Source organism: Ovis canadensis, chromosome 18 (genome assembly GCF_042477335.2).
Source record: "Ovis canadensis isolate MfBH-ARS-UI-01 breed Bighorn chromosome 18, ARS-UI_OviCan_v2, whole genome shotgun sequence".
Taxonomy (NCBI): domain Eukaryota; kingdom Metazoa; phylum Chordata; class Mammalia; order Artiodactyla; family Bovidae; genus Ovis; species Ovis canadensis.
In genome coordinates this window covers 20,528,779-20,556,419 of record NC_091262.1, presented here as the reverse complement: position 1 = coordinate 20,556,419, position 27,641 = coordinate 20,528,779, and the positions used below count along the sequence as shown (strand labels likewise).

At 50.2% G+C, this 27,641-nt stretch overlaps 1 protein-coding gene across 1 annotated transcript in view; it reads right to left on the bottom strand.

Moving 5' to 3' along the window:
* IGF1R (insulin like growth factor 1 receptor) overlaps positions 1 to 27,641 on the bottom strand; it is a 298,490-nt gene that overhangs the window by 26,072 nt on the left and 244,777 nt on the right. Inside the window, exons 5-14 of the mRNA XM_069559224.1 lie at positions 25,189 to 25,333; positions 16,842 to 17,056; positions 14,817 to 14,943; positions 13,068 to 13,306; positions 10,300 to 10,467; positions 9,966 to 10,170; positions 6,347 to 6,630; positions 4,970 to 5,106; positions 4,329 to 4,488; positions 267 to 369 (exon numbers count right to left, since the gene is read on the bottom strand). Coding sequence (XP_069415325.1) covers positions 267 to 369; positions 4,329 to 4,488; positions 4,970 to 5,106; positions 6,347 to 6,630; positions 9,966 to 10,170; positions 10,300 to 10,467; positions 13,068 to 13,306; positions 14,817 to 14,943; positions 16,842 to 17,056; positions 25,189 to 25,333 — 1,783 coding nt within the window. The remainder of the gene's footprint in view (positions 1 to 266; positions 370 to 4,328; positions 4,489 to 4,969; positions 5,107 to 6,346; positions 6,631 to 9,965; positions 10,171 to 10,299; positions 10,468 to 13,067; positions 13,307 to 14,816; positions 14,944 to 16,841; positions 17,057 to 25,188; positions 25,334 to 27,641) is intronic.

Genomic DNA, 27,641 nt, shown 5'->3' with positions numbered 1-27,641 from the left:
ACCATGTTTGAAAAAGCTTTGCAGAAGCAGCAATATCTGTGATGGGTCAACCAGACTCCAAAAAAAAAAAAAAAAAAAACAAATTTCTGCTGTTGAATCATTAGAAAATGTTCTCTTTTCTGTAAAGAACATTTGACTGGAAAATCAGATTTTCTGATCCATAAGATATTTCCTTAAACTCCTCAAAAAGTTCATCTTAACTCAGGTTCAAATCATCAAACCAGTCCGAAGCAGCACGTGTCTGAACTTCGCACCAAGGCACTCACCTTTTTCTATGGAAGACATACAGCATTATAACCAAGCCTCCCACTATCAACAGAACCGCGATGGGCAGAGCAATCATCAGGTGGATGAAGTTCTCATATGTTGCTGCAGAAACAAGCCAGAAATGAGAGCATGTCAGGAGATAAACATATTTCATATTTAGTTGAAAGTATAAAAAAAATCCCTGAGAATTCCTCTATTGCTTATCACGAACTAGGAATTCTAGTCGGCTATAACAAAAAAAAAGAGAAAGAAAACCAAGTCATTTGCAAAATATTAAAGAAGTGCAGACTGAGAAATAGAGTCATTTTTATTGTCAAGCTAAGTATATTCTGAAATAGTTCAAATGATGGATTTAAGTAAAATAATCTCTGGTGGCTCAGCGCTAAAGAATCTGCCTGCAGTGCAGGAGACCTGGGAGACAAAGGTTCAATCCCTGGGGTAGGAAATGGCAACCCATGCCGGTATTATCGCCTGGAAAATCCCATGGACAGAGGAGCCTGGTGGGCCGCAGCCCACAGGGTTGACAAGAGTTGGATACAGCTGAGTGCACACACACACACACACACACAGCTAGACGACTATCAATGGAGTCGCACACATTTTGTAAAATAAGATGAATAGATTTTTATGTATATAGTGCTCAAGCTCAATCTGTCTTAAGACACTTCCACAGACAACTTAAAAAAACAAGAGTAATTAGATGGCACCCTTTACCAAAGCTGCTCTGAATTCTCTCCCAGACATCAGAGGCCACAGTTACAGGCTGAGACCACAGGGCTCACACCTGCTCGTTACCACGCTCAGCTCTTAGATGACAGATGACAGGCTGGACACTGACCCACACGCTTAGAAAATGCAGCTGGACACTGGCCATCAGTATGTCCACAGGTAGCAGAACCACCAGACAAGTGGGCTACACACACTGCAAGGAGGCAGGGAGGAAACAGGAGTGTGGAGGGAGTCAGGAGAAGCTGGCCAAGCGTAGCATGGCTGGAAGTGACATGCAGAGAAGCCAGGGCCGGCTCCCAGCGGCCCTGTCCAGGCTAAGCAGCGTGAACTGCACCCTGCAGATGAGGAGGGACAGGGGCGCCCTCCAGCCCTGCAGGGAACTTGATGGCACCCGGGTGGGGAGAGCTGGCTGTGCCCGAGGACAGCCTGAGCGGCTGGCAGTGGGGAGGGGACTCTGCCCTCTCCAGGGGAGGGGTCCTGGGCATGTTCTGCATTGCCCAACTTGGACCTCACGAGGGAATCACTGCTCCTTTTCTATGAACGACCGAGACTCACAGAGATGAACTGTTCCCCGCAAGGTCACACAGGCAGCGGGCTGGCCTGGGCATCTAGGCTTCCTGTACCCCAGCTCGCACTTTCCCCATGAAATAAGTGCCTTAGAGGCTCTGAGCTGAGGCGGTGGTGGCAGCTACAGAAGCTGGACCCCAGAGAGAATGTAGAGGCAGAAAAGATGAGATGTGGGTCTGAATGAGAAGTGGGTGGCAGGAGAGAAGGAAAGGGGAGCGCTGGCCGCGAGGCTTCTGGCTTGGGGACTGTGCGGGTTACAGGGCCACAGACTGAGCTGAGGAATAGAGGGGTCGGGAGGGATTCTGAAGGTGCCAGCTGTGATTCTGGTTTTGTGCATGAGGCATCTCAAGCGCCTGTGGGATATTTGAGAAATGTCTATGTGGAAATGAGGGTGGAACTCACTGGGGACCCAGTTACATCTATTAAGCCCCCCCATCAATAATTACTTTGCCACTAAATACTACTATTATTATTACTCTGTAAGGACTACTAAACCTATTTTAATTTTTTAATTAAAGTATTTTTATCAAAATGCTCTAGAAATGGATGCAGGCTCCTACATTTTCTGGTTCTTGGAAACAGTTGGAAGTTAACACGGTTTTTGGGAAGCTAGCGGAGGGTTTTTTGTTTTTTTTTTTTGCTCCCCGAGGACTATTTATTCTATTTGTATCACTTGTACTACTACTGGTCAGGGTGTACCATGTTCTTTTTGAGTTTCACATTTCAACAGGGACATGGAGAAACCGGAACACATCCAGAGAAGAACAAAATGATTGAATGGCTGGAAAATTGGTTTCTGAGACTGGCTTGTGAGAAAGGGCCCAAAACTTGAGATTATTTAGTCTGGAGAAGAAAAGCCTGAAGAGTAATTTAATAGCATTCAAGCACATGAAGAGCTCCTAAAAGGAGAGCAGTTGCCAGAAAGCTTCCAAAGCTTCTGTCTCCTCTGAGGACTGAGCAGGAGAAGAGGTTCAATCATAGCAGGAGGGAGTCTGGTCTGACACAGGAAGAGCCTCCTGAGAGTAAAGCAGGCACATAGATCCAGTTTCCCGGTGGTGTTTGCCAACTCCTGCCGGAAAGGTGCCACCAGAGGGGCTCTGGGTGCCCCACGGGCTCCCAGGACCCACAGGGTCAATGGGGGGGGGGGGCGACAGCAGATAGGACGGCTTCTTGCCGACAAGCCAAGCTCACTGCGTCAGAAGCCCACACTGCTATTTCAAAGAACACAGTGCCGCCTGAGTCCTCTAAACCTGGGCTCTGTTCCTGAGGGATAGATGTGGACAGGGGAAGGCCACAGAGCAGGGCAAGAAGTCGCTTCTTTGGGGAGGGCTCTGGGAGTACGGAGAAAGTTCCCTCGCTGGAAGGCATGGCACCTGCCAACTGCAAAGAGCAGGTGACATGGGTTGCATGGAGAATTCAGACCATTTCAGATGACGGAACGATCTGTTTAAGCGTCTGTTTTGCCCTTGTACAGTGCCAGGCTCATAAAATGATGCCTCAAGGTCGGCAACTCTATTTCCCCCCACCCTTCTTTGGTATCTGTCACGCCATAGATTTCTAAATACCGTGCGTGACTTGGACTTTCAGGCACTAACCAGATGGACTGCTGGGTCCACTGAATCCTGGGTTTAATAACTCAGACTCCAGACCCGAGCAGCACAGGCGTGCATGCCAGAGGGGACCAGGGCAGTGCGAACTGCCCACTCGACCCAAAAGAAGCACCACTCAGCGCGTGGGGGTCGCTTCTCCTCCAGCAAGCAGTCAGGAATAGTGTTACGACCAGTCTGATCCCATTATCTGAACATGAAATAATCTTAAAAATCTGGTTTCTACTACAAAATAGTACAAACTCAAAATGGAAATAACAAGGAATATTTATGTCACCAACCGAAAATACCGAATTTTCTTGGCCACGCAAGTACAGTGCCCTTGTGCTCATACATTTTACAAAACTCAGTTTTAAAATCTCAAATCCTCACATAGAATGGCCTTCTAAGAATACTGTCGTGTTGATGGTTTCAGCGTAAACTGAACACACGGCCCAGCCTCTGTGCCAAATGGGGAGTGTGTGTGTGCATGCGCGCTTCAGTCGTGTCCAACGCTTTGCAACCCCGAGGACTGCAGCCCGCCAGGCTCCTCTGTCCATGGGATTCTCCAGGCAGGAATACTGGACTGTGTTGCCATGCCCTCCTCCAGGGGATTGTCCTGACCCAGGGAGCGAACCCACGTCTCTGACGTCTTCTGTATTGGCAGGAGGTTCTCTGCCACTCGCGCCACGTGGGAAGCCATCACCACACACGGAGTACTGCGTACTCTCAATGTGCGCTGCTGCTTTATAAGCGCATCTGCATTTTACCGATGAGCAGTGATGGGGCGCTGCCTCGGCCTGGGATTCTGTCATGTGACGACTCCTGCCCTAAAGCAGGCTGCACCAGAAGGCCCCCGGGTTTGTGTCCCCCCTTAGGATGCTAAGCCCTGAGTCTGAGCCCCAACCAGCATCCCTGACGACGCAGAAGGCAGAACGGTCAATTCAGTACTTTGTAAAATGTTCTGGACGTAACTCAAGCTGAGAGCGAGGACCCCCTTGCTGACTCCCTCAGAAGAGGGTCCCTGAGGCAGGGACTCCACGTGCAGCAGCTCCCCAGCCTGAGCTCCCAGATGGGGTGCCGGCATTAGTGTGCCTCTTCTAAGTGGTGGGTGATGGGAATCAGAATATCAGGCTTCCCCGGGCCCAGCCCCATCAGCAGCTCCCACCATGGCCTTACTCTTGGCCTGAACATAGAAGAACACAGGCTCCGTCCATGACCCATTCCCAGAGAGAGAGGTGGCCTGGATCCGGGCTGTGTAGTTCCCTGGGTTGAGCCGGTTTAGCTTGGCTCCTCCATACTTCCTGTACTCCTGTCTGGACACACATTCCCGCTGATCCTGGAAGAAATAAAACACAGGTGTCAATTCCCCTACGCATGTTGGAAACGGGCGGCTGTGGCTGCCTGGCCGCTCGCCTCCTGCTGAACGCTGATGCCGATTCGCAGGGAAAGGGCAAACACCGGCTCTACATGGTGGCAGTCCTCCAGTAACTGAAAGCGCACCCAAGTGCTAACCAGACCTTATTTCTTTAACCAAAAAGAGTTTCAGAAAGATTAAGTTATTAAGACCAGTCTCTAGGCCGAAACATCACTTTCTGTAAAGAAGCAGTTTCTTGGGGGGTGAGGATAAGCCAGCTCCTGCACACCATGAAAATTCCTCAAAGAGCAGAGAGCTGCTAGAAAGACCTAAATCCTCACTGACTCACCTCCTTGTTCCATTGTTTAGTCTTCAGCTAACCGGGGGTGCCCTGTGTTTCAGTGTAACGCACACCACACCTGTAATGGAAATGCACCCACACGTGCCCGACGTCCAGACTCACCTCCACTTGGGATCCATATTTTATTTCATACATGAGGATCAATCCATTGGGATTCTCAGGTTCTGGCCATTTTAAAAAGATGGAGTTCTCAGGCCTTGGCTCCCAGGTCACTGGCCCAGGAATGTCATCTGCTCCTTCTGTGAAACAATTGAAACAGGCAAGAAAGTTAGCTTCGAGCCCCCAGGGAGGGACAGAAACACTGGACTAACTTAAGAACGGCCTCCCCAGCCCCTCACACAGGACAGTGGACAGCAGCCGCGGTGACTCCTCTTGGCCTGGCCACGCACACACAGCGGGGGTTTTGGAATCGGAACAACCTAATGATTGTAAGTCTCAAGATGCCACCATACCCTCCCTTCCCACTCCGGTCCCTCAACAGGAAAGCCTACTCTCGAGCACAGGAGGACTATCTTGGCAATTCTTGGTCTGGTTCTCGGCTTCTACGCGATGCCATTGATACTAGCAGCATGGACAAGGCGTGCCGTGAGCAGAAGCGGAGGCCCCAGCCTGCAGGTGGGGTCCTGGACCCTATGCTCCGCATCTGTATGCAGCAGATACAACTTCCGGGCAGGTGTGAAGGATGGTCCTCAAGCCTGGGAGGAAGCCGCCAGGAAGCTGGCGCTGAGCGCGAGCTCGCTGGGGTGGAATCAGTGATTCCTCCAGCTGCCGGGGGAGGCTGGGGTGCTTGCTCTCTTGCTTTTGTTTCTTAAAGGAGTAAGCCAGGTGGTGAGCAAAGTCACTGCAAGTTCTAGCTGGGAATAGCTCTGAGAAATCAGCTGGGCTGTGTCCCTCCTGGGAGGGTGAGAAGAGGAAGGCAGGGTTGTCTGGCAGAGGCTGGAACCGAACCCAGGAGGCCCCATCCCCAGACGCAGACACTCTGTGTTCCCTGCCAGCTCTGCAGGGTTGCGAATGCTGCAGTTGGCCCATCCTGAAAGGTGGGTGTGTGGCTGTCTGAGCCATAGGCAGCTTCTAACTTACAAGGGGAAGGTGAAGACCAAGCAAGCAGGACCAAAGACTGCACGGGAGCTGCCCGAGGAGGATGCTCACTCTGAATCAGGGCTGCACACTGGGGATTTCATGGAAACTCAGGGAGGGGCCTGGCAGAAAAGGGCTGTGGGAATGCATAACGCAAACCCACGAGAAGAAGGAAAAGAGTCGACCCTGAATCAAGCTCCCTGCTCTCAAAGTACTTTGCACGGAGAGACTGGGGTGGGAGTGGGAGCTATGCCTGGATGCCATTCCCTGTTGGGCTTCCAAGCCACCTGCAAACGAGCACTGTTCTTTAATTAGCAGGACAGACCAAGAGTGTCAGCCTCTGTCTCTTCAAATCAGTCTGCTCCACTAGGTTGGGTGTGGGTGAGCTGGATCACACTGTACCTGCAGGCATGGTTCTTGCAAAGACAAAGTTGGAGGCGCTGCAGCCAAGCTTCTCAGCCTCGTGGTTACAGCTGTGGATGTCGATTCGGTACAGAGTAAAAGGCCGGAGGTTGGAGATGACAGTTCTCTCCTTGTTGTCCACTCTGCTCTCGAAGAAAGGGTACTCAGTCTCGAGCTCTTCCGGGTCTGTGATGTTGTAGGTGTCCAGCACCGTGGTGTTCCTGCTCCGGCTGGACATGGTGGTGTTGGCGATCTGCATGACCTCCCTCCGCTTCCGTTCGGGTCTGCAAGGAAGAGAGAAACGTGGCTTGTGAGTGAGGGCTTCTGCCTCTCTTGTCTTTCCTCTCACTCGAGACAAAGTGAGAGAAAGAAAAGAAAAATCTTCACCTTGGAATAAAAGGAGCTATTCAACCCCCTTGTATAACAACCAACAAATTATATGGGGATTTCCTTCCTCATCATTTATTTTGCTTTCTCTGCACCGCAAACCTCAGTCTCACCGTGCCAACCACCCTCTTGCTCCCTGAGTGGTTACTTGATAGCTGTTGTTCAGTCACCCAGTAGTGTCTGACTCTTTGTGACTCCATGGACTGCAGCACGCCAGGCTTCCTCACCCTTCACTGTCACCTGGAGTTTGCTCAAACTTATGTCTGTTAAGTCGGTGATGTCATCCAACTATCTTATCCTCTTTTGCTCCCTTTCCCTCCTGCCCTCAACCTTCACCAGTATCAGGACCTTTTCCAATGAGTCGGCTCTTATCATTAGGTGGCCAAACTATCAGAGCTTCAGCTTCAGTATCAGTCCTTCCAGTGAATAATTAGGGTTGATTTCCTTTAGGATTCACTGGTTGGATCTTGCAGTCCAAGGGACTCTCTAGAGTCTTCTACAGCATCACAGTTCAAAAGCATCAGTTCTTCAGTGCTCAGCTTTCCCTATGGTCCAACTTTCATATTCATACATGCTGCTGGGAAAACCATAGCTTTGATCATATGGACCTCTGTTGGCAGAGTGATGTCTCTACTTTTTAACACGCTGTCTAGGTTTGTCATAGCTTTCCTTCCAAGGAGCAAGCATCTGTTAATTTCATGGCTGCAGTCACACAGTCCACAGTGATTCTGGAGCCCAAGAAGATAAAGTCAAGTCAGCTTCCATGTCTCCCCACCTATATGCCATGAAGTGATGGGACTGGATGTCACGATCTTAGTGTTTTGAACATTAAGTTCTTTTTAAACTATTTCCTACTTATTGGCTGTGCTGGGTCTTTGCTGCTGTGCGGGCTTTTCTCTGGCTGCGGTGCTCAGGCTTCCCTTGCTGCAGGGCGTGGGCTCTAGGGCGCAGGTTCAGCACCTGTGGAGCATGGACTGAGCCACTCTGCAGCACGGGGGCTCCTCCAGGATCACTAATCAAACCCAGATCTCCTACATTGGCAAGTGGACTCTTCATCACTGAGCCACCAGCGAAGTCCAAACGCTGAGTTTTAAGCCAGATTTTTCGCTCTTCTCTTTCACCCTCATCAAGAGGCTCTTTAGTTCCTCTTCACCTTCTGTCACTAGGCTGGTACTATCTGCATCGCTGAGGTTGTTGACATTTCTCCCAGCAACCTTGATTCCAGCTGGTGGTTCATCCAGCCCAGCATTTTGCATGATGTACTCTGCATATAAGTTACATAAGCAGAGTGACAATATACGGCCTCATTGTACTCCTTTTCCAATTGTGAACCAGTCCTTTCCTGGTTTGTTGGGAGGAAGGTCCAGGCCCCAAATTCACTGTTAATGAATACGGGTGGTGGAAAAGCCACTGAACCTGGGTTCTAGTTTGAAAACATCTTTGAGCTCTTTCCTAACCTCCCTCAAACTTCCTGATTCTTGAAAGCACGCACGACATACAGAACATCTCGTCTAACACATGAGCTGCAGCCCTACCACCCACTGTGAGCAGAACATGTCCCTGGTGGGCCAGGCCGGGAGGTGCTATGGTTTCAACGGCAGCAGAGGAAGGGAGGGGGAAGAAAGCAGTTAAACAACCCAGAGTTTATTCTGGGAAAAAGAAAAAGCTAGTGCCTCCACTTCTAAAAGGTCTTGATTTCCTGTTTTAAAGACTTCTAAAGTAAGATGTCTATCTTTGACTAGTATACAAATACCAGGAAGGTCACTTGACAGAAAATAGAAGTCTCTCTCTTAAAACCCTCTGTTGCTACAACCTAAGAGAGCCTTTGCGGGCAAAGCAGATGCAGCATAAAACAGAAGCCAAGGGCCGCTGGTACCCTGCGGGTGGGGAGCTGGGAGAAGACGGATGCCCAGGAGAACGCGCTGGCAACAGGGACACCACGGGGGTGGGGAAACTGGCTTGCAGGTAAAACGCTGGCCTGGATCCTGCTCCTTTACCCAGATTTCAGGCACAAGGTTGTTTCTAAACCCTGTGCTACAATTTTTCAGGAAGAAAAAGGCACTTATCAGCCACCACCCCATTTCCATCTCCCTCCCCAGACACTACAAGGCTGCCCTGTTGAATGTCCCTCTCTTTTTGTTTTTTAACTATTTTTTTGTTGTGGTAAAACAAACTTTTACAATTAAAAAAAAAAAGCTAACAAAACTTTGTAATTTTAACCACTTTTAGAGGTAAAATTCAGTGTCATTGATGACATTCATAATGCTGTGTAACCATCACCAAAATCTTTCATCACCCCAAACAGAAGTTCTACAGAGAGTAAGGAATAACTCCTCATTTTCCCTCTGCCAGCACTTGGTAATCTGGAATCTACTTTCCGTTGCCATGAATTTGCCTGTTCTGGATATTTCACACACGTGGAATCATGTAATATCACCCTCTGCATCTGGCTGCTTTCACTCAGCACAGTGTTTTCAAGGCTCACTCGTGGTGTTCAGAATTTCATTCCTTTACATGGTTGAATAATATTCCTCTGCAGGGAAAGACCACATTGGCTCAGCCCTTCATCTGCTGGTGGACACATGGGTTGTTCCCAGCTTCTGGCAACTTGAATAATTCTGCTCTACACATTTATTTTCATCCATTTTGTCTCCACTTGGCAGAAGTGGCGGCCGGAGCAACAGAGAAGACAGATGCCCTGGGGTCGAGCCGTTTGTCTTGGAAAGGCTGTCTTTGGCACGGCTTCACAAACTTTTTCAAGGGACCCTGTGGTGTTTGGTTATGCTTTGAAGTGGAGCCCTTTCAAAACTGACTCCGAGTTTCTCCTTCTCACTTTGCTCCTCCTTGGCCAGGCTGGCAGTCTGGCAGGGAGGCGCAGGAAGGACCCCAACCCCGGCTCCTTCACTGGCAGGTGTCTGCTCGTGGCCGCTGCTTGCCGCTCCCTGAGCCCACAGGGGGCTGGCCGGCTGTCGCCTGTCACCCTGACGGCCCCCACAGCGCAGGCTGCGAGCTCCTGGCCCGGCCGTCAGGGCTGAGTGCCCATCTGCCCAGCCAGTCGCCCGCCCTGTGGTTTCTCCGTGACGGCCCCCAGGGCCTCACTTCTGGGCTGTCAACCTGCGCGTGGTGGGCTGGGGTCGGGGCACCAGCACCGCGGAGGACATATGGCCTGGGTGCAAAGATGGTGGTGCCCGGGCACCAAGATGGTGGTACCTGGGCACAAAGATAGCAGTACCTGGGCACGAAGATGGCGTTGTGCAGGAAGTTCTCGAAGACCTTGCGGTACTCGGCCTCCTCCTTCTCCGCCTGCTTCTCGGCTTCGGTTTTGGGGCAAGCGCAGCACGGCCCTTTCTCCCCGCCGCACACCTCGGTCTTGGGGTTCTCCGTCACCTCCTCGACGTCGATGGTGCCGTCGGCGTACTTCCTGATGGGGATTTTGTCTGCTCGGAACAGAGTGGCCCGGTGCGAGCCAGGTTACACGGGCTGCCGGGAGGGGAGAGCCCGCGCCCCCGGGCTCGGGACCGCCGCTGCCGCTCACTGCCCACAGGCGCGCCCGGCCGCCCCCTCACCTTTGGAGCAGTAGTTGTGCCGGTACAGGTAGCTATCCTGGGGCTGGCGCTGCCAGCGCACGATGTAGTAGCTCAGGTTGCCGTTGGGCAGGGAGGGCGGGTTCCACTTCACGATCAGCTGAGAAGAGGAGTTTGAGGCCGAGAGGACATCCAGGGGGATGGAAGGAACTGGGAGGGGGCAGAGGATGCGTCAGAAAATGCAAGGAAGCCGAGGCCCAGGCTGCCACTCAGCGCAAACCCACCAGAGTGTGACCTGGACAGGACTCGGCGGCGGACACAGACACAAGACGCCACCCGAACCTCCTTTCCCACCTGTCTTACTTTCCCTTTACAGCATCTGTTCTCAGGGCATCTCCGCGGTGACAAACAGGACTGAGCAGTCCACGGCAAAGGGTGGTGGGGATGCAGCCGGGGTTGGGAGGGACAACTCAGAATCTATAGTTAATGCAAATGCTGGACTGCCCTCATGTATCAGCGCTGCAATCCTCCAAGACATTTAACTCGGGCAGTGTCAGCAACTGGTAAGACCAACTGCCTTGTGTGTGTGTGTGTGTGTAGTGTGTGTGGGGTGCGGGGGGGGGGGTTTCAAAGGGGGAGGAGGGGATAGGTTTACCTATGGCAGATTCATGTGGATATACGGCAGAAATCAACACAATATTATAAAGCAATTATCCTTCAATTAAAATAAAGTTTTAAAAAATTAGAAAAAAACTGACTGACTTCTATTTTATTTGAGGTTTTGAATCTCTGATAAAAAAGGAAAAAGCCAAAATGAAAGGGGGACGTAAAAAGGGTGATGGAGGGTGTGGGGTGGGGCACAGGGGGCTCTGGAGGAGAAGGCGATGAAAAAGGGTCTGTAAATCTGACAACTGTATAACCACAAATCAGTGGAAGTATGGAGTTATGACTATGAGAAGTCTAAAAATATCGGGAACACATATAAAGCCCTGATCTCAAGTCATGGACTCTTGTTACCATCAAAAGAATATCGATTTACAGGCAAAGCATAAGAATCTGGTCAAACTGTTGCCCCTAAATCCCAAACCCAGAGCTGAATTGTGTATAAAGGGCAAATGCATCCAGGGACCACTGAAATCTTGTTTTCATTAGGTTCACAAAAAAAGCATTGATTTTGGTAGGTTTACCAAAGTGCGAAAAACACCTTCATTATGTGCCACTTAAGCAATGTGGTCATGTAAGCTGCTTTTTTAATTTAATTGGAGTATAACTGCTTTACAATGTCATGTTAGTGTCTGCTATACAACAATATGAATTAGCTGTTTGTATATGTATGTCTGCTCCTTCTTGAGGCTCCCTCGCACGTCCCCATCTCACCCCTAGGTCCTCACAGAGCACTGAGCTGAGCTTCCTAAGTGAGCTGCTTTTCACATTTGAAACCTTAAGGGACAACATATACATGAGGTTCTGAACACTTGCAGGGAAGGGTGTTAGAAAAAAGTTATGACTAATGTTAACTTCCTCTGGGAAAATGTTTAACTACTAAATGCTAGGCCGTTTTAGCGCTTCCTAGAATAAGTATTTCAGAAACACACAGATGACCCCGAGATGTTTCAATAACAGGTGTCACAAAAACACGGGAGCCGGGGACTAAGCCATTCTCTGACACCTGTAAGGATGGGCGCCAAATGGAGCAAACTGACTCAATTTGTGCAGCGCTTTGTTTTCCATCCTTGGGGAAAGGGAACAAGTTTCTTAAGAATTGGTCATAGCAAAGAAAGATTTTTATTTTCCCTAAATTAGTCACAATGAATTACTTCCAAATTTTTAGGCTGAACAACTTGTTCTGTTTCCTTGAGCCTCTGCTACGTCATCCCAGGCCTAGAATCAGAAGCCTGCATCACATTTATTGATACAAATGCTGTACCATCAGTGACATGATCACAGCCACTTAGAAAAGCATTGGGATGGAACAGGGGAGGGGAGGAGGAGGCAGGAGAACATGAGCAAAAGGATTTCCTGACCAACATTTTTCCTCTCCCTCTTTGCCATTTAAATTCACTTTGTGCTAGCTTATATGTGTTGTAACAGCCTACGCATTGTAACAATGGCTATCATCAAAGAATGTTTAAGTGCCTTTTAAAATGATGTGCATTTCCCTACTTCTAACCTGGTATTTATACACTTGGAAAAGTGACACAAACGTTTGCTCGCATTAGTTTCAGACTCTGGAGTTGAGAAATGAGGTAGTTTAGAAAATGGTGATCGGGGGAGAAGGAGGCACATTTTCATCAGCAATCATTTGCAGTGTCTACCACGTGGTTCCTCTCATGCTTTTCAACTTGTGTTTGTTTACTTGGAACCCTAGGCGCTACAGGATGAAGGCGAGAAGCCAGTGAGCCCAAGATAAACTGGAACACCAACCAGCAGGGCTTCAGTTCCCAGAGGTCCAACTATCCAAATAAACAAGAAGGGGAACCCAGGGGACTGTATCCTGTTGGGGCCTCCCAAAGAAACCAACCCAGCACCCTGGGGGACCTGGGCTCACTGGTCCAGGACAATCAGAATGATGATGGAAGAGGGTCCCAAGTCCAGAGAAGATGTCCTGGAACAGGCTGGGGTATTGGGAGTAGGGAAAAAAAATGATACTGCTAAGGTATTATACTGATATACTGAGAAGGCATACAAATGAAAAACACACTGGCCCGGGACGGGGGAGACAATGGGCGCAGCTCAGGGACAGCCCTCTGCGCATATCTTGTCTTGAGCGAGGAATGTGAGCTGATGAGGCGGGGGCCGTGAGTGGGTACCTGATGCATTGGTGCGAATGTACAGGATCTCGCTCTTGGCCCCACGGATGTGGTCGTTCTCCACCATGGTGAGGGTCACGGCCTTCACGTAAACGGCGTACTGCGTCCAGGGCTTCAGCCCGTGCAGCAAAATGCCAGGCTCCACGTCCTTGTTGGGCGGGAGGTCCACGTCCACCATGTTCCAGCTGTTGGAGCCACAGGCGTCCTGCCCGTCATACTCCGTGACGTTTTTAAAGGGGCTGAAACACAGTCAACGAACCTCAGACAGTGCTTTACAGTGCTAACGTGGAGACTCTAAGAAACCTCCCCCGGGTGTCCCCTTCCACTTTCCATAATGGGGATTCTAGGTAAAACATATCAGCAGTTAGATCTTTATAGAATCAAAGTAAGCTACTGGACTCCAGGTCTCAGTTGGTTCTCTATATACTATAGAATCAAACCCTCTGCCTCAGGAAGAGTAAGTTCTGTAATTACTGAGATTGGAAACACTGCTCCTGAAGAGTATATACAAATACTCTTTCCCTTTCTTCCCACTGTGGCATTTTTTTTTCCACCATAAAGAAAAAACAAGGGCAGTCACTTAATGCAAACATCAGTTATTGATAAGAATAACTTCTGGAGGAAAATGCCTTTGCCACAGACAAACGGCTTCTCAAATACAGCCTCCAAAATCTAATTTGCTCACAAACAATTCTGATTGCTTAAGCATTTTTATCACATTCAAATATTTAGTTTCCAGGTTATCTCAGCTACTAACGTCAACCCCTTGGTGAAAGTGCCAGCCGACCCTGCCAGAGCACTGGTAGGACTGTCAAAGAGGACGGTGGTTCTGCACAGATGCGGAGCTGGACAGGGATCCCACGCCCCTCAGATGGAAGGGCTGGACCGCCACTGGTTTCTGAAACCGGCATTCACACACCCCTCCCAATCGTCGTGACAGCGGATGAATGACTCCCACATGCAGGGACGGTGAATGCCTGAGAATCCTGCATCTGCGCCTTCTCATGGGCACGACACTCCCAGGGCCCCAGCTGTGGCAGGAGAAGGGGTACCAGATGCTGCCACCATGGCTCTGGTTCCAGCTCCAGAGAAGCCAGGCACCGGGAGAGGCATCAAGGTGGGTGAAGAGGGTGACTAAGAGGCCCAGGCAACCACCCGGATGCAGGAGGCACCGGAAGGGAAGGGCAGACCAAGAAGACATCCCTGCCATCAGGAGAGACGTGCTGGCTGCCCGGGCAGGCAGGTGTCCCCTGAAGGACAAGAAATGCCCCTGGCAGATTCTGGGAGAGATCCTGAAAGGTTCGGGACAGGGAGGTCAGTCTCTCTCCAGTCTCCACCCCTAGTTTGGAGGGTTTACGATCTACAGTGGAGGGCCACATCTGGGGAGGGGCCACAGAGAGTGACGGGAGAAGACTACGGACTCCTCTGAGGGTCACCTCGAGGGGGGCTGAGCACCCCGACTCAGGTGTCTGTGGACTATGGGTTAGAGGGCACCAAGGCTACAATGATGCCGCCACCACACGCTCCATCCCAGCTTCTGAATGTTTGGACTGACCTAAGTCACTAAGTTTTTCGCTTTGGACTTTTTAAATTCAAGCATCTCTAAACACCCCCTGGAGAAGGAAAGGCGTTGAGAAAACACTTTTTCATTTACAGCTGTCACTGGTGGTTGTGGCTGTCACCGGACAGCGGGGGTGGGGGGAGGATGAAGCCTGCCCACAGAAGGACATCCGCAGCGCAGACACTCACGCTTCCTTGTAGTAGACGGTGAAGCTGATGAGGTCCCGGTAGTCGGGGGGCCGGTACCGGTGCCAGGTGATGATGATTCGGTTCTTCGACGTGGTGGTGGAGGTGAAATGCAGGACGTCACTTTCACCTGGGGCAGAGGCACACGCGTGAGGGACTGCGATCTCCGCCCTCCCCTCCCTCCCTCCCGCGGGCTCACCTGCCCGGCACCATGACCCTCTCCCCCAAAGCTGGCTGTGCGTGCAAAGCCCCTGTTGGAACGTCTCAGTGACCCTGCTGTCTCCACTAAGGACCCAAACACTGCACTACAGGGCCTGCAAGGGGCTCTGTCCTTTGCTTTCGCTTACGAGGGGCTCTGGATGTGAACCTGTGGGAAATCCTTAATAACCTGGAAGAGGACTGCTGGCTGCACCAAGGGAGCTTGTCTCTGTTCATGCCTGAGATGTGGGCCACCGAGGGGGCTGGGGACCTTGACGCTGGACGAGTCTTCTTAGACAAGGTGACACCTGTCTCACCACTGCGGATCTGCCTGGTCGCGTCAGTAACGGGGCAGGTGTGCCACAGGAGGAGAACTTTACTTAGTCTGAGCTTGGAACTGACACCTTCCTGTGCGACACCTCCAGGAACTCCCTGGAGGCTCCAGCAGTGCCGAGCGTAGCGGGGAATGGACCGGGCACTAACAGAGCCCACCTCGCTCGGCACGGCTCCCGTCCTCTGTGGGAGGAGCCTGGGCCGGGAGCACCACAGGGAGGCTGTCCCAAGTCCCCTCGTGCTCCCAGACCAGATTCAAACAGCTGAGAACTCAGGGAGGGTTGCGGAAGCCGCCCGGCTGAGACCCGAGCTCTCCTATGAATGGACCTTCCCACCCCTGGCCCTGTGTTTGCCGACTCCCTCCCACTGCACCCTCCACCCTTGGGAGGTGAAGCAGAGGCCAGCAACAGTTACAACCCAAGATGTCTGTGGGGCAAAACGTGATGGATTGAGATGGAAAAAATGCTGCAGTTTCCGCTAAAATGTTATTTACAGAGGAAACATCATTTTTCTCCCCCCAAAGACAATAAATGGCTACTGTATTCATGATCCAACAGGTCAGACTGGCTGCCTCTCAGCAGAAAAACACTTTGAGAGAGCTATGCGACATCCACTCTGCGATGGTCTAAACAGGAGCGTGGCGAGGGGGCGTGTGGCGTGCAGGAAGAAGGCCCTCCAGCTCTGCGTCGGGTTTCTCTCCTCTAAAATCCCTTCCTGGGCAACTCGAGAGTCTACAGGGTGAATCCCAAGCCCACAAAATGAAGTCCAGTGCTGACAGTCTCTAAGATTCTCTCTGGCCAGTGTGTGTGTGTGCAAACCACCCCGGATCACAGGGGCTAGTCTATGTTTTTTTGCATATTGTCCCTTATCAAAAGCCAATGGTGGAGAGAGCATTTACCTTCATAACCTGATCCAGCCACACAGAGGCACACCGTTTTTAAAAACAGTTTTACATACAAGGTTAGGTGAGAAACTCACCACTCAGAGGCAAAACCTTCAAGCAGAAGTCATATAACCAATATAAGATTATAATTATACTGTCCTAAATTTAAAAAGCAGTTATCAATTCAGGGAGGCAGTCTCTCTCCATTTTTCATGCTGTGCTGGGACCAGGATCCAGGTTGGGGGCCCATGGCCACAGGGGCTGCAGCTGAGCCTCCCTGCCCTCAGACCTCCCCTCCACCCCGGAGACTCAGGCCTAGGCTCACTCCCTCCCAGGGCTGGAGAGGACCAGCTCTCCCCTGGAAAACAATCCAACAGTCTGCCTGAGCATTAAAGATGCTTAACTCTGTGTATTCTGTAAGCCCCTCTTTAAAATCTAAGCGAAAAGCCATTTATAAACGTTTATACACAGATAGATGCTACTGAAAATTTACTAATACGAATCTGCCTCACTACTGCCTTTGAAGATGTCCGGGTGTCGGTTTAAGGGGCCTGCGTGAAGTGAGGAGGGGCCACGAACAGAAGCCACCGCGCAGTGTGGGAGGTCGCACTCACAGGAGGCTCTCTCCCCGTTGTTCCTGGTGTTTATGTCGCCTTTGCTCTGGCGCCCCTTAGTCCCCGTCACTTCCTCCATGCGGTAAATCTCCGAGACACACAGCTTGGGATTGAACGCGAAGTACATTTTCCCAGCTTTGATGGTCAGGTTGCGGTGGTCCCAGTCCCACAGCTGCTGCAGGTTCTGGTTGTCAAGGACGTAGAAGGAGTAGTTCCTGGAAGCAGAGAGATCAGCCTCAGACCCGTACCCTTTGCCTCCTCCAGCCGCCCTGCTCTGGGACTCTTCACCACCTGGCTCCAGAAAACAGCGCCTCTGCCGATCAGACATGGAATTAACAGTATCTAAGCAGGAAGAGTCCCTGTTAACAATGGCAACAATATGATTCAAGGATAATGTCAAAACAGATAAAACACTAATTTGATAACCCCGATTAGGCTTCTCAGACTAGAGGCTGCTACTCAAATCATTCTCTAGAAACGCCTCTGGTTATTTCTCTCAAGCAGAGTATGTACAACGCACTTGAAATCAGTCCGCGGGAGAACAGATATGCTCTGTTACTCAACCGGAACAGCTTACATATTTGCTGTAGAAAGCCTGCCATTATCCTCGGGGTTAAATCCTATCCCATCCCCTCCGTGCAGCTCAGCGGGGAGGAGAGGAAACGTCAGTGCCTCCTCCAGATGCAGCCCACCCTGAAAAGTCTCCACTTTGGTCACTGGAGAAGGTGGGGGAGAAGAAATGGCCCCTGAAGGGCAACTCCCCAGGCCACCCATCCAGGCGACAGCAACTCAGTGTCCAACAAGTTCAGGGCACCAAACCTGATTTTCAGAGGGCTGGGGGCTGGGGGCTGGGGGCTGGGCCCCACCCTGGGGTTTTCTCCTGAGCAGGCCTAGGGGGTTGAGGATCTGCATTTTTAACCAGCGCTCAGGGGATGATAACGCTGTACGTGCTGGGGTCACACCTGGAGAGGCACTGGTCTAACAGATGCGCTACATGCCCAGCGCATACTGTACTGAGCTGAGCACCATGAGGGGCGGGGGCTCCAAAGCTGACCAGGCTAGACGTCCATCCGGGTGGGTGGACCCAGAAGCAGCAGACACGGCTGCCTCTGAAGGCGAGGCGGGGGGACAGCCAGCCTGGGCAGCCACTAGCCTGGGTCTCCCTAGAAACCATCCCCGCCCCCACCACCTCGGGGCAGCAGGCGAGCGGACAGCTCCAGCCCGGGGTCTGCACGCCTCTGCACACCAGGCGGGCAGGGTCCTGGCACCGACCGGTCTGCTCCCCGGAGACCTCAGGCCCCTCCCCTGCCTGCCCCCGCCCCAGCCTGTTTCCTTCTGGGGTTTGCTCCAGCGCCCTCTACAAAACTGAGTCTAGGCACTGGTGCCACCTGGTGTGTGGTTTCCAAGACCCACTCAGGGATCCAACACACAGAGCAGAGAAGAACCCCGGCCCCCGTTCCCAGGGCAGGACGGACCAGGCGGAAGCCCAGAGCGCTTCTCTGCCCTGGGGCGGGGTGCGCTGGGCACCTCCTGGCGCCCGGTGAGGTTTGGACCTCGACCCGCCAGTCAGCCCACAGGCTAAGCTAAGCGGAAGCCCGGGTCCCGCCCACACGTCTCCCCGTCTCCCCCGGAGTTCCCGGGGCATTCCGAGACAGGGTCCAGGACGAGCAGTGCGGTCCACGAGCTGCGCGCACGCACGCAGGTCCTCAGCTCTTTCTGCAGTTCCATCCGTCACTCACGGGTCAGCAGGCGGAGGAACGGCGTCACCCGAGCGCCCTGCGGGCCTGCAGGGCCCAGGAGGAGCCGCCGCGCCCAGGGGGCACCTGCCCCAGCCTGAGGCCCAGCCCCGCAGGAGCCCTGGGCTGCACCCCGCGGGGCCGGGGTGGATGAGGGGCACAGGGAGCCCGCGGGCCCAAAGGCGGCAGCTCGGGGCCAAGAGGGGCTCCTTTCAGACCCACCTGAGGCCTCAGATACATCCAGGGCCACCCAGTCAGGCGGCAGAAATGGTCAGGCCAACAAATCCTTTTCTTCCAGCGAGAGCTTGCTCCCCAACATAGGAATATGCTGGAAAATGGATGTGAAATATTGTCCAAAGGAACCGAGGCTCAGGCTAGGCAACACAAGGCCACGTGTGCGGGCGGGTGTTCCCCGTGCCCCTCCTCCCTGTGTCTGATCCCCCCTTGCCAGGCTGCTGGGGCCGCTGCCTGGAGGAGGGGTGTCCGCAGGTGGAGTCGGATGCCTGCCATTACGGGCCGTCGGGCTAGTCCCAGCTCTGAAGGATGCTCTGAGGTGTCAACACAAACCCTGTGGGTCTGGCGGCTCCCAGGCGCCCAGGTCGGAACCGCTAGGGACAAAATCTCCTTGTTGGTGCAGAAACCTCTAAGCCGGGAGTAAAGGCCAATTACCCAGGTCAAACTTCTGACTCAACCTAAGATGAGGCTTTTATTTTAGTAAACTAATTTCACTAGCAGGGAACATAACCCGACCGAAAATACCTTCTGAACAAAACATCTTCTCCCCAGGGGAGGGAGCATGAATTATAAATCAGGAATTTGACAAATGAATGGCAGGCACACTGAAATTCTGTGTATGTGATTAATCACTTTGAAAAGCGAGATTATCTTTCTACAGTAAACATAAACATTTTTTAACAACACTGAGAAGGCCTGGAGCCAGGATACCAATATCAATAAAACCCGGTCGTTATGGAGCTGGAGTAAGCGACAGAAAATAAAAATAAAACCCTCCTCACAATAATAACCAAGCCATTCACGAGCTGCCCGTCAATACTGTTCTTGTTTTCCCAGCCACAGCTGGCGCCCCGCTGCCCTCACATTCCTGCCAAGATCAGGTGAGGATTAAGAGGTAGGAAAAGGCAGAAACTTGTCTGCACATCTTCAACACTCACATAAACACACTTAGATTTTATTGTTTCCTAAAGGAACTGGCTGTTTAACTCAATTGTTCCATAAATGTGATTTCCTAATTGTTTCTAAGATGACTGCCTTCACATTCAAAATGTATTTTTAAAAACTATCTGGTTATTTTTCTGTCCCTTACGCAGACTCCGTGGTGCCTGGATTTTATCTGTGTTAGTGTCCTGTCCTTAGCTCTTCTTAATCGTTGCAAAAAATGTTTGTTCCTATGCTTGGGGGGGGCCCCCCATGGGAGGTTATCTCCTTGAAGACATCCACATATTACCTGCATCAACATTCTACATGCCCAGCGCATACTGTACGCCTGTTTTCTGTATGGCCCCAGTCTCAGGGCTCTCTTTCCTCTGAGTTGTCACCACCACCACCTCCCCGCCTGCTCAGATGAAGGGCAGGAAGGACCGGGAAGCAGAGGAAGGTACAGCGCTGGGGATTCTCCTCGTACTTAGAAGACAACGCCAGGTCCAGGGCTGGAGCGTCATCTCCAGTCTTACTAGGCAGCAACTCTAGGCAAAGCATTTCTTCAGCTTCTCCCCAGCTGGGACAGATGGGGCTGGGGGGAGGGCGGGGCAGGAATGAACACTCTCCCCCTTTCCAAACTTCACTGACAGACTGGAAAAAAGCAATCACCATTCCCTTTATTTCTCAGAGAAAAAAACCGCAGCCTCTTCCCTGCGGTCTCTAGGGGGCATCAGAACCCAGCACATGGAGGCTGTCTCCAGCACTCCGCAGCCGATGGAGGGCTTGGTCTTTGCACAGAGGCTGCCTCTAATCCGTCGTTTGCAACAGACTGCTTTCGACTACGTCCAAATCTCCTCCGAAGTTCAATATTTACACCAGCCTCGGGGGTTCAGCAAGGGTAGGAATTTATATTCACGTGTCTCTAGAACCAAACAGATACTCTAAAAATGTTTCCTCTTTGAGTGTTTCAAAAACAGCTTTACTGAGGTATAATTTATCTACCCAAAAAATCCAGTCATTGTAAGCTTTTACAGTTCCGGAGCTCAGTAAACTCACACAGGGGTCCAGCCATCCCCACGAGGCAGTGTCGGAGCCTCTCCACCCCTCCTCGCTCTCTCAGCACTTCCAAAGCTCTTCGTTCCCAGTGGTGCTCAACCTCTGATTCCACCCCCAGCCCTTCACGGCTTTCTGTCTCCACAGTTTTCCCTTTTCCAGAAATCACCCATTAATGGAATCTACAACGCGGAGTCTCTCGTGTCTGGCTTTTTTTCACTGAACCTGATGTTTCTGAGGTTCACTCCTGTTGTGACACTATTGTTGGGCAGGAGCCCATTGCGCCACGTTTTATTTATCCACTCATCTGCTGATGGACATTTGGACTGCTTCCAGTGGGGCTTTTATTTGCTGTGGGGTGAGGGGGGATGGTATCATGAATAATACGCCTATGAGTCTTGTGGGGGCATGTTTTCATTTCTCTTGGGTAGATACTGGGGTAGATCCTGGAACTGCTGAGTCACACGACTGAGTGTACATTTTTTGGAAGTGCCAAAGAAGTGTTAAAGTACAGCCATGTTGCAACCTAATCTTAGAGTTGCAAGAAGATAGGACAAAGCACAGAGTGTTGCAAAGCCAAGTGGTAGAGACTTGAGTAGAGACGCCTGACTGCATCCAAGACTCCGATCCTTATAACCCACCACCTCCGTCTAACTCTTATTCTTTTCAGGGCGACTATCCTAGGTGGCACCAACAAATCTGAGATTTTAACTCATTTATCTGATGCTATCACAAAACAGGGTCGTTCAAAATTTTTTCAGATAACAGAAATATCTTCTTTTTCAAGGGCTTACAAATTAGCCATTTCATAGAAATCTTGTACATGTGTATTCCAAAATTCACTTCCTTCCAAAACAGCAGAACTTTGGTCTTCATGTCTAAGGCTCCAGAAACACACCACCTTACACAGAGTGATGTCCTCAAGGAAGTGCTGGCCACCTGAATTCTGCTGGCTTAACTTTAGACTGCCTATGTTGTCTGGCCCCTTTATCCAGAGACAAGCAGCCCTGCCACCTGTTCCCATGTGATTTTGCCGTGTCCATCACGGTCCTGGACGTCAGATTCTAGAATCAGCTCACTCTGAGTGAGGAATAAGAGGTCTACTCCAGGTAACGCTCTTGAATTTCACATTCTGGACTTGACTTTGTAGTCTGGGCTACTCAGGAGACATTTGGGGACAGGTCTCAGTTGCAGTTTGGAAAGCAAAGGGTGAGACATAAAAAGGATGTATGTACTACCAATCTGTCTGTCCAGCATCAAAACAAAAGGCTATAAAACTTTCTTCCCAGTGGACCAAGTGGAAGCACTTATTTGGTCATGAGAGGTATAAGAAAAATCATACTTTAAGACAACAATGGGACAAGAAAATATCTAGGCAAAAAATCAAAGTTTGGGGACATGCTTATGAGAAGAAGAAATAAAGGGGTAAAGCAGCGGTTTCCAATTTGGCCACACACTGAAATTACCTGGCAATCTTTAGAAAAGCACTGATGCTTGGATCCCACCCTTAAAGGTTCTGAATGAATTGGGATGGACTACAGCTTGCACATCAGGATTCCTTAAAAGCCCCTGATGACTCTTATATATTGCAAAGTGTGGGAACCCCTGGGGTAAAAGTCATCCTGGCTTACAGCAAAAGCACATGGAAGTGAAAGGTTCTACTAACACTCGGGTAACTCAAACGTCCTGAATAGGCTCCACTGCCTATCCAAATTAGAACCTCCACACCTGGATGCATAGCAGCTTACGTAATCCTAATGCCACCTACCTCTCCAGCATTTTTTGCCAAACAGGTCCCAGGACGCCCCAGCTCGTTGCCTCTGCTGCTGCTGGCCTGAAACGCCTTTCTTCACCCTCTGCTCTCTGAGCGTTTCCGGAAACCCCCCAAGGCCCGTCTCCAAAGCTACCTCTTCTCAGAAGCCTGTCTGATCTTTCTTCATCAGAAATCGGACTCTTTGTCATGCCCATGGCATGCTCCTTTTCTTTCCCTGTGGCTCTCTGCAAAGTTCACTCAGCACTGCTGGCATTCATCTGTTTATCATCTTCCCTTCTGTTCTGCCTCCTTTGGACTCTTCCTTTCCCTTCTTTTTTAAGGTTTGAGTGGAAGATTGGCTCTTTTTAAAGTTTACTGTGCATTCTTTGTAGTTTTAGGTGTACATATTGTGATTCATAGTTTTTACGGTTCACTTTTTTGGCCACACCACGTGGCTTGTGGGATCTTAATTCCGTGACCAGGGATCAAAACTGCATCCCCTGTATTCCTAACCACTGGACCACCATGGAAATCCCCACAGTTTTTACAGGTTATAGTCCATTTGTAGTTATTCTAAAAGATCAGCTATGTCCTCTGTGTTGTACATTTTATTCCTGTAGCTCATTTTATACGTAATAGTTTGTACCTCCTAATCGCCTATCCCTATACTCCCCACCCCTTTCCCCCTCCCCTGCTGGTAACCCCGCGTTTGTTCTCTGTATCTGTGTGACTCTTCCTATAGGAGTGAGAGGAGCAGGTGAAGAGGCTGGACCTAACCTCCTTCCTAAGTCTGAGGAGGAGAAATACAGAATTGAGTTGCTACTGGTCACACCCGATCCAAAGCCAGATGCAGGGGCACTCATCACAAGCAAGGTTCCCCAGACCATTTTGGTCATGGGTGAGGAAGGCAGTCAAAGGAACACAGCTCTTGTGAAGAGAAGCTCGGTTCCCAAGTGCTCCAGCTAGAGAGAGAGGCCCCCAGCAACGGCAGGAAGAAATCCACGGCTGGACGCTCAGTCTCCTCAGAGCTACCAGGACAACTGACGATCAGCAGGCTCACCACTGCCATCCCCTGACAAATAAAGTACGAAGATCAGGCGAGGCCTGAAGCTTCGCTGAGCCTGGAAGTGGCCCACACACCTAAAAGATGATATGCATCTATCTGTAAGAAGACCCCACTGGGGCTTCAGGCTGCACACAAGATTCAGATAATAAGAAATACGTCATAAATATTTTTGCAAATAAAAATCACACTTTAATTTCAGCTACACTTGAGTGCCTAATACTTTTAGTTAACACACAACTGACAGGTAATCATGTCATGTAATAATTCCTAATAAAAATTAATTGAACTCTCCTGCTAGCTCTCTCCTCTATCTATATCACTTGCTCAACCTGGGGGAAAAAGTGTATCCTCAAGCAGAAGGAAAACTTGCAGGTATCAATAGGCTAAAGAAAAGGTGCTTACCACCACCAGAGTTTTCAGAAAAACCTACTTGGAGGTAAAGGAAAATAGCTGTGCTAAAATCCATTTTAAAATTTACTACAACCAACAATAACCATCACCTCAAACTGGCAGAGCCTCGGCTTGCCATGTTGGTGACCTGAGACATCGGGCTGGGCACAGCGGCAGCCTCGGTGGATTCACCAGGAGAAAGACGCGTTTCTAAAGAAACAGGGTTCCCAGGGGGAGGACAGTGTGCTTTTCAGGGATGGAATGAAGTGCTGCCCCCTCTCTTTGGCTATATCAGATGATGGAATTTTAAGAATTTAAGACTGACTGAGAGTGAGTCTGAGAAAAGCAGGAAGGCTGTAAGGAAACCCTTATGTGGTAACTTTATCCATCGGGGCACATAAATCAGCAAAGACAACCTTTCCCATGGCCTTCCCACCTCTCGCTTTCCTAAATTATTTCCCCAAATTCTCTTTAGAAGGAGTTAACTCATTAATGGATGTCTCCTTTTATTTCGAAGCATTAGCCTAAAGCAATGCAAGAATTATATTTGAAGGGGAGCCTGTGAAGAGAAGCGCACGTGCAAAGGAACACCCAGGGGGAATTCGGGAGGGAAGCTGCCCACGTGTGCACAGCGGTCGAAGCACCCATTTTCATTCCTCAAGCGGTGGATGGCCTTGGGTGAAGCTAAAACCCTTATCACAAAGCCCATCTCTGCAGAAGGCAAACGTTCTATCAGTAGCGCAAATCCTATGAGCTGATCAATAGCAACAATTCTGTGAATCAAGATTTCTTTGTAACAAAATGAACTGTTCATACGCCTCCATATTTCTGGCATTCCAACACATCTGAAAAGGTGGAATGGCTTTTACGCAGTGGACCACAGCATCCCGAGGGAGGCAAGGGGCCTGGGACGATGGTTTCATGGAGAGGTGAGCTGTTCAGCCCCCCTCTCGGAGCTTTTGGTCCCCGCCGCGTCCCCGTCTGCTGCTTTGGCAGCCACAGGTAGACACCCATCCCTGGATGGGTCAGGACCCAGGTACGAGGATGGACAGAATCTTGACTGAGGAGGCAGCCCCACGCAGGGTGCCCCCACTGCGAGCACGGCTGCTTCTTTTTAACGAGAAAACCTTAAAGGCAGCGTGCGAATGTGGCGGCGAGAGAGCATCAGCTGCTGCAACGCGGAGCTCTTACCCCTCTAGCTGCTCCTCCCCTAGGATCTGGCGCAGGTTCTTCAGGAAGGACAAGGAGACCAAGGCGTGGGAGTGGCGGATCTTCACGTAGCCCGTCACCACCTCGATGAGCCCCATGAAGTTCTCCAGTTCCGAAGCGATGTTATCTGTGGCAGGGGGACAGGGTTACTGCGCGCCTTGTCACAGGGGCACAGGCATGTTTTCTCGCAGACCCGTGTGGACAGCACTTAAGCGCAGGTCTTGTTTCCCTGGTGCCCCGAGACACGAGGCCTCCCAGGATCCCTGCCCGTGGTCAAAAACGTGCTTCCCTAAGCGTGGCTTTCAACTCCCAATGCCTGGGATGGGCCCCCGAGGCGGGGAGAAGGCAGTTTCTAGAAGCCTGAGGACTGCAGCTCCCAGGCTGATTAACAGAATGTAAAATCATAAACACCAGACTGCCAACTAGCTAAGGCGGACACATCCAGGGAACATCTCTAATATGCTCTGTCAACAGCGCTGCCTCCACAGTAGAAGGGCATGACTAAACAAACAATGTTTTCTCAGTCTCACTAGGAACTGCTTCTGCTGCATTCCTAGTTCCTAAGATACAGGGATCTATATTTAAAGACTCTCTCTTACTAAGACTGCAAGAAAATGCACCAAAATATTAACAATGGTTACTGGCAGGTAATTTTCAATAATTCACTTCTACGCTTCTAAATTTTCTATAATGCACATACATGATTCTCATAGGTGGAAAAGAGTTGGGAACATCATTGCTAACACATGTGCAAAAATGACAAGATGTATGAACAGTGTATTCTCTTTACTCTTACAGACTTTTTCTCATAGTAAATAAAAAGCATAAGCTTCAGTTCAACTTATGCCAAAATTACAAGGCATACTATAATGAACTGAGTGTGGTTCAACCAATGGAATTGTACTGTGTATGACCTGTGAAGGCTTAGTTAATAAAAGGTTCTGTTTTGCTTTCAACTGATAAACATCAAAGAATAAGGGTATTGTCCTCTAGGGCAAGGCCCAATGTTTCTGGACAGTGTGATGGTTTTCCAAGAGAAATGGAGAAATTCGAGTTGTAAAGACTAGCATTTGCCTACAGTCGATGTTTCAAGGAAAAGATTCTGAATTAAACACGTGGTGGGACTCACGCCTTTCAGTCAAGGCTGAGGAGGGGCCTTTCCAATAAGATGTCCAACCAACTGCCTGCAGTGGACATGAACCAGAAGCCACATTACATGATCACACACAAATATGTACCAATTTCTCCTCAAACTATGTAGTAAACTGTACTTCCTGATTTATGAGTTAAAGGCTTTAAAAAATATTTTGAGGAGGCATGAGTGCATGCTCAGTTATTCAGCCATTTCCAACTTTGTGACCCCATGGACTGCAGCTCACTAGGCTCCTCTGCCCATGGGATTTCCCAGGCAAGAATCTTGGAGTGGGTTGTCATTTCCTTCTCCTATTTTGAGGACAGAAATATGAAAATAAAAGAAGGGTTAGGCACTTAGACAGTAAACAATCTGCCTGCAATGTAGGAAACCTGGGTTCGATCCCTGGATTGGGAAGATCCCCTGAAGAAGGGAATGGCAACCTACTCCAGTATTCCTGCCTGGAGAATTCAACAGACCGAAGAGCTGGTGAGCTACAGTCCATGGGGTCACAAAGAGTTGGACACAACTGAGCGACTCACACTTTTAGGCACTTAAAGGGTATGTTCTAGGAAATGAAGAAATCCGTTTGAGAAATTAGGAAATCTAGTTAAGAGCAAAAAGAACAAAACTTCAGAATACCATAAAAGTAATAAAATTCTAGCTGTGTGGAAATACAGTTACCTCTGTTTCGAAGGGGTGAAAGGTGTTGTGAAAATCAAGGGCTATCCAAAATTCAAAAAAGCTAAGCAGAAAGCTTGACGCTGCCATCTCTAAATCCTGAGACCAGCACTCACTCATTGTACAAATAGTATCAATATTAAGGGAAAGTAAATGCACAGAATGCTGTGTGCTGTGCTGAGCCGCTCAGTTGTGTCCGACTCTGGGTGACCCCGTGGGCTGTAGCCCAACAGGCTCCTCTGTCCATGGGATTCTCCAGGCCAGAATACTGGAGTGGGTTGCCATGACTTTCTCCAGGGGATCTTCCCAATTTAGGGATGGAACCCAGGTCTCCTGAAATGCCGGCAGATTCTTTACCATCTGAGCTACCAGGGAAGCCCCTCAAACCATATAAATTTTTTTTTTTTAAGAATTTAGGAAAAAAGTCCCTTTCAACCTCAACACCTTCTTACTATATTTCTCCAAGCTTACGAAACTATCAGTGCCTTCATCAAGTGGTTCCAGTGGTAGAGAATTTAAGGCGCTATTACTAGAAGCCTTTGTCAACTACAGATCAGAACTGAAAATATCACCAAATAAGTCAACCTTCAGAAATGCAATTGCGCAGAACACCACCTACTGC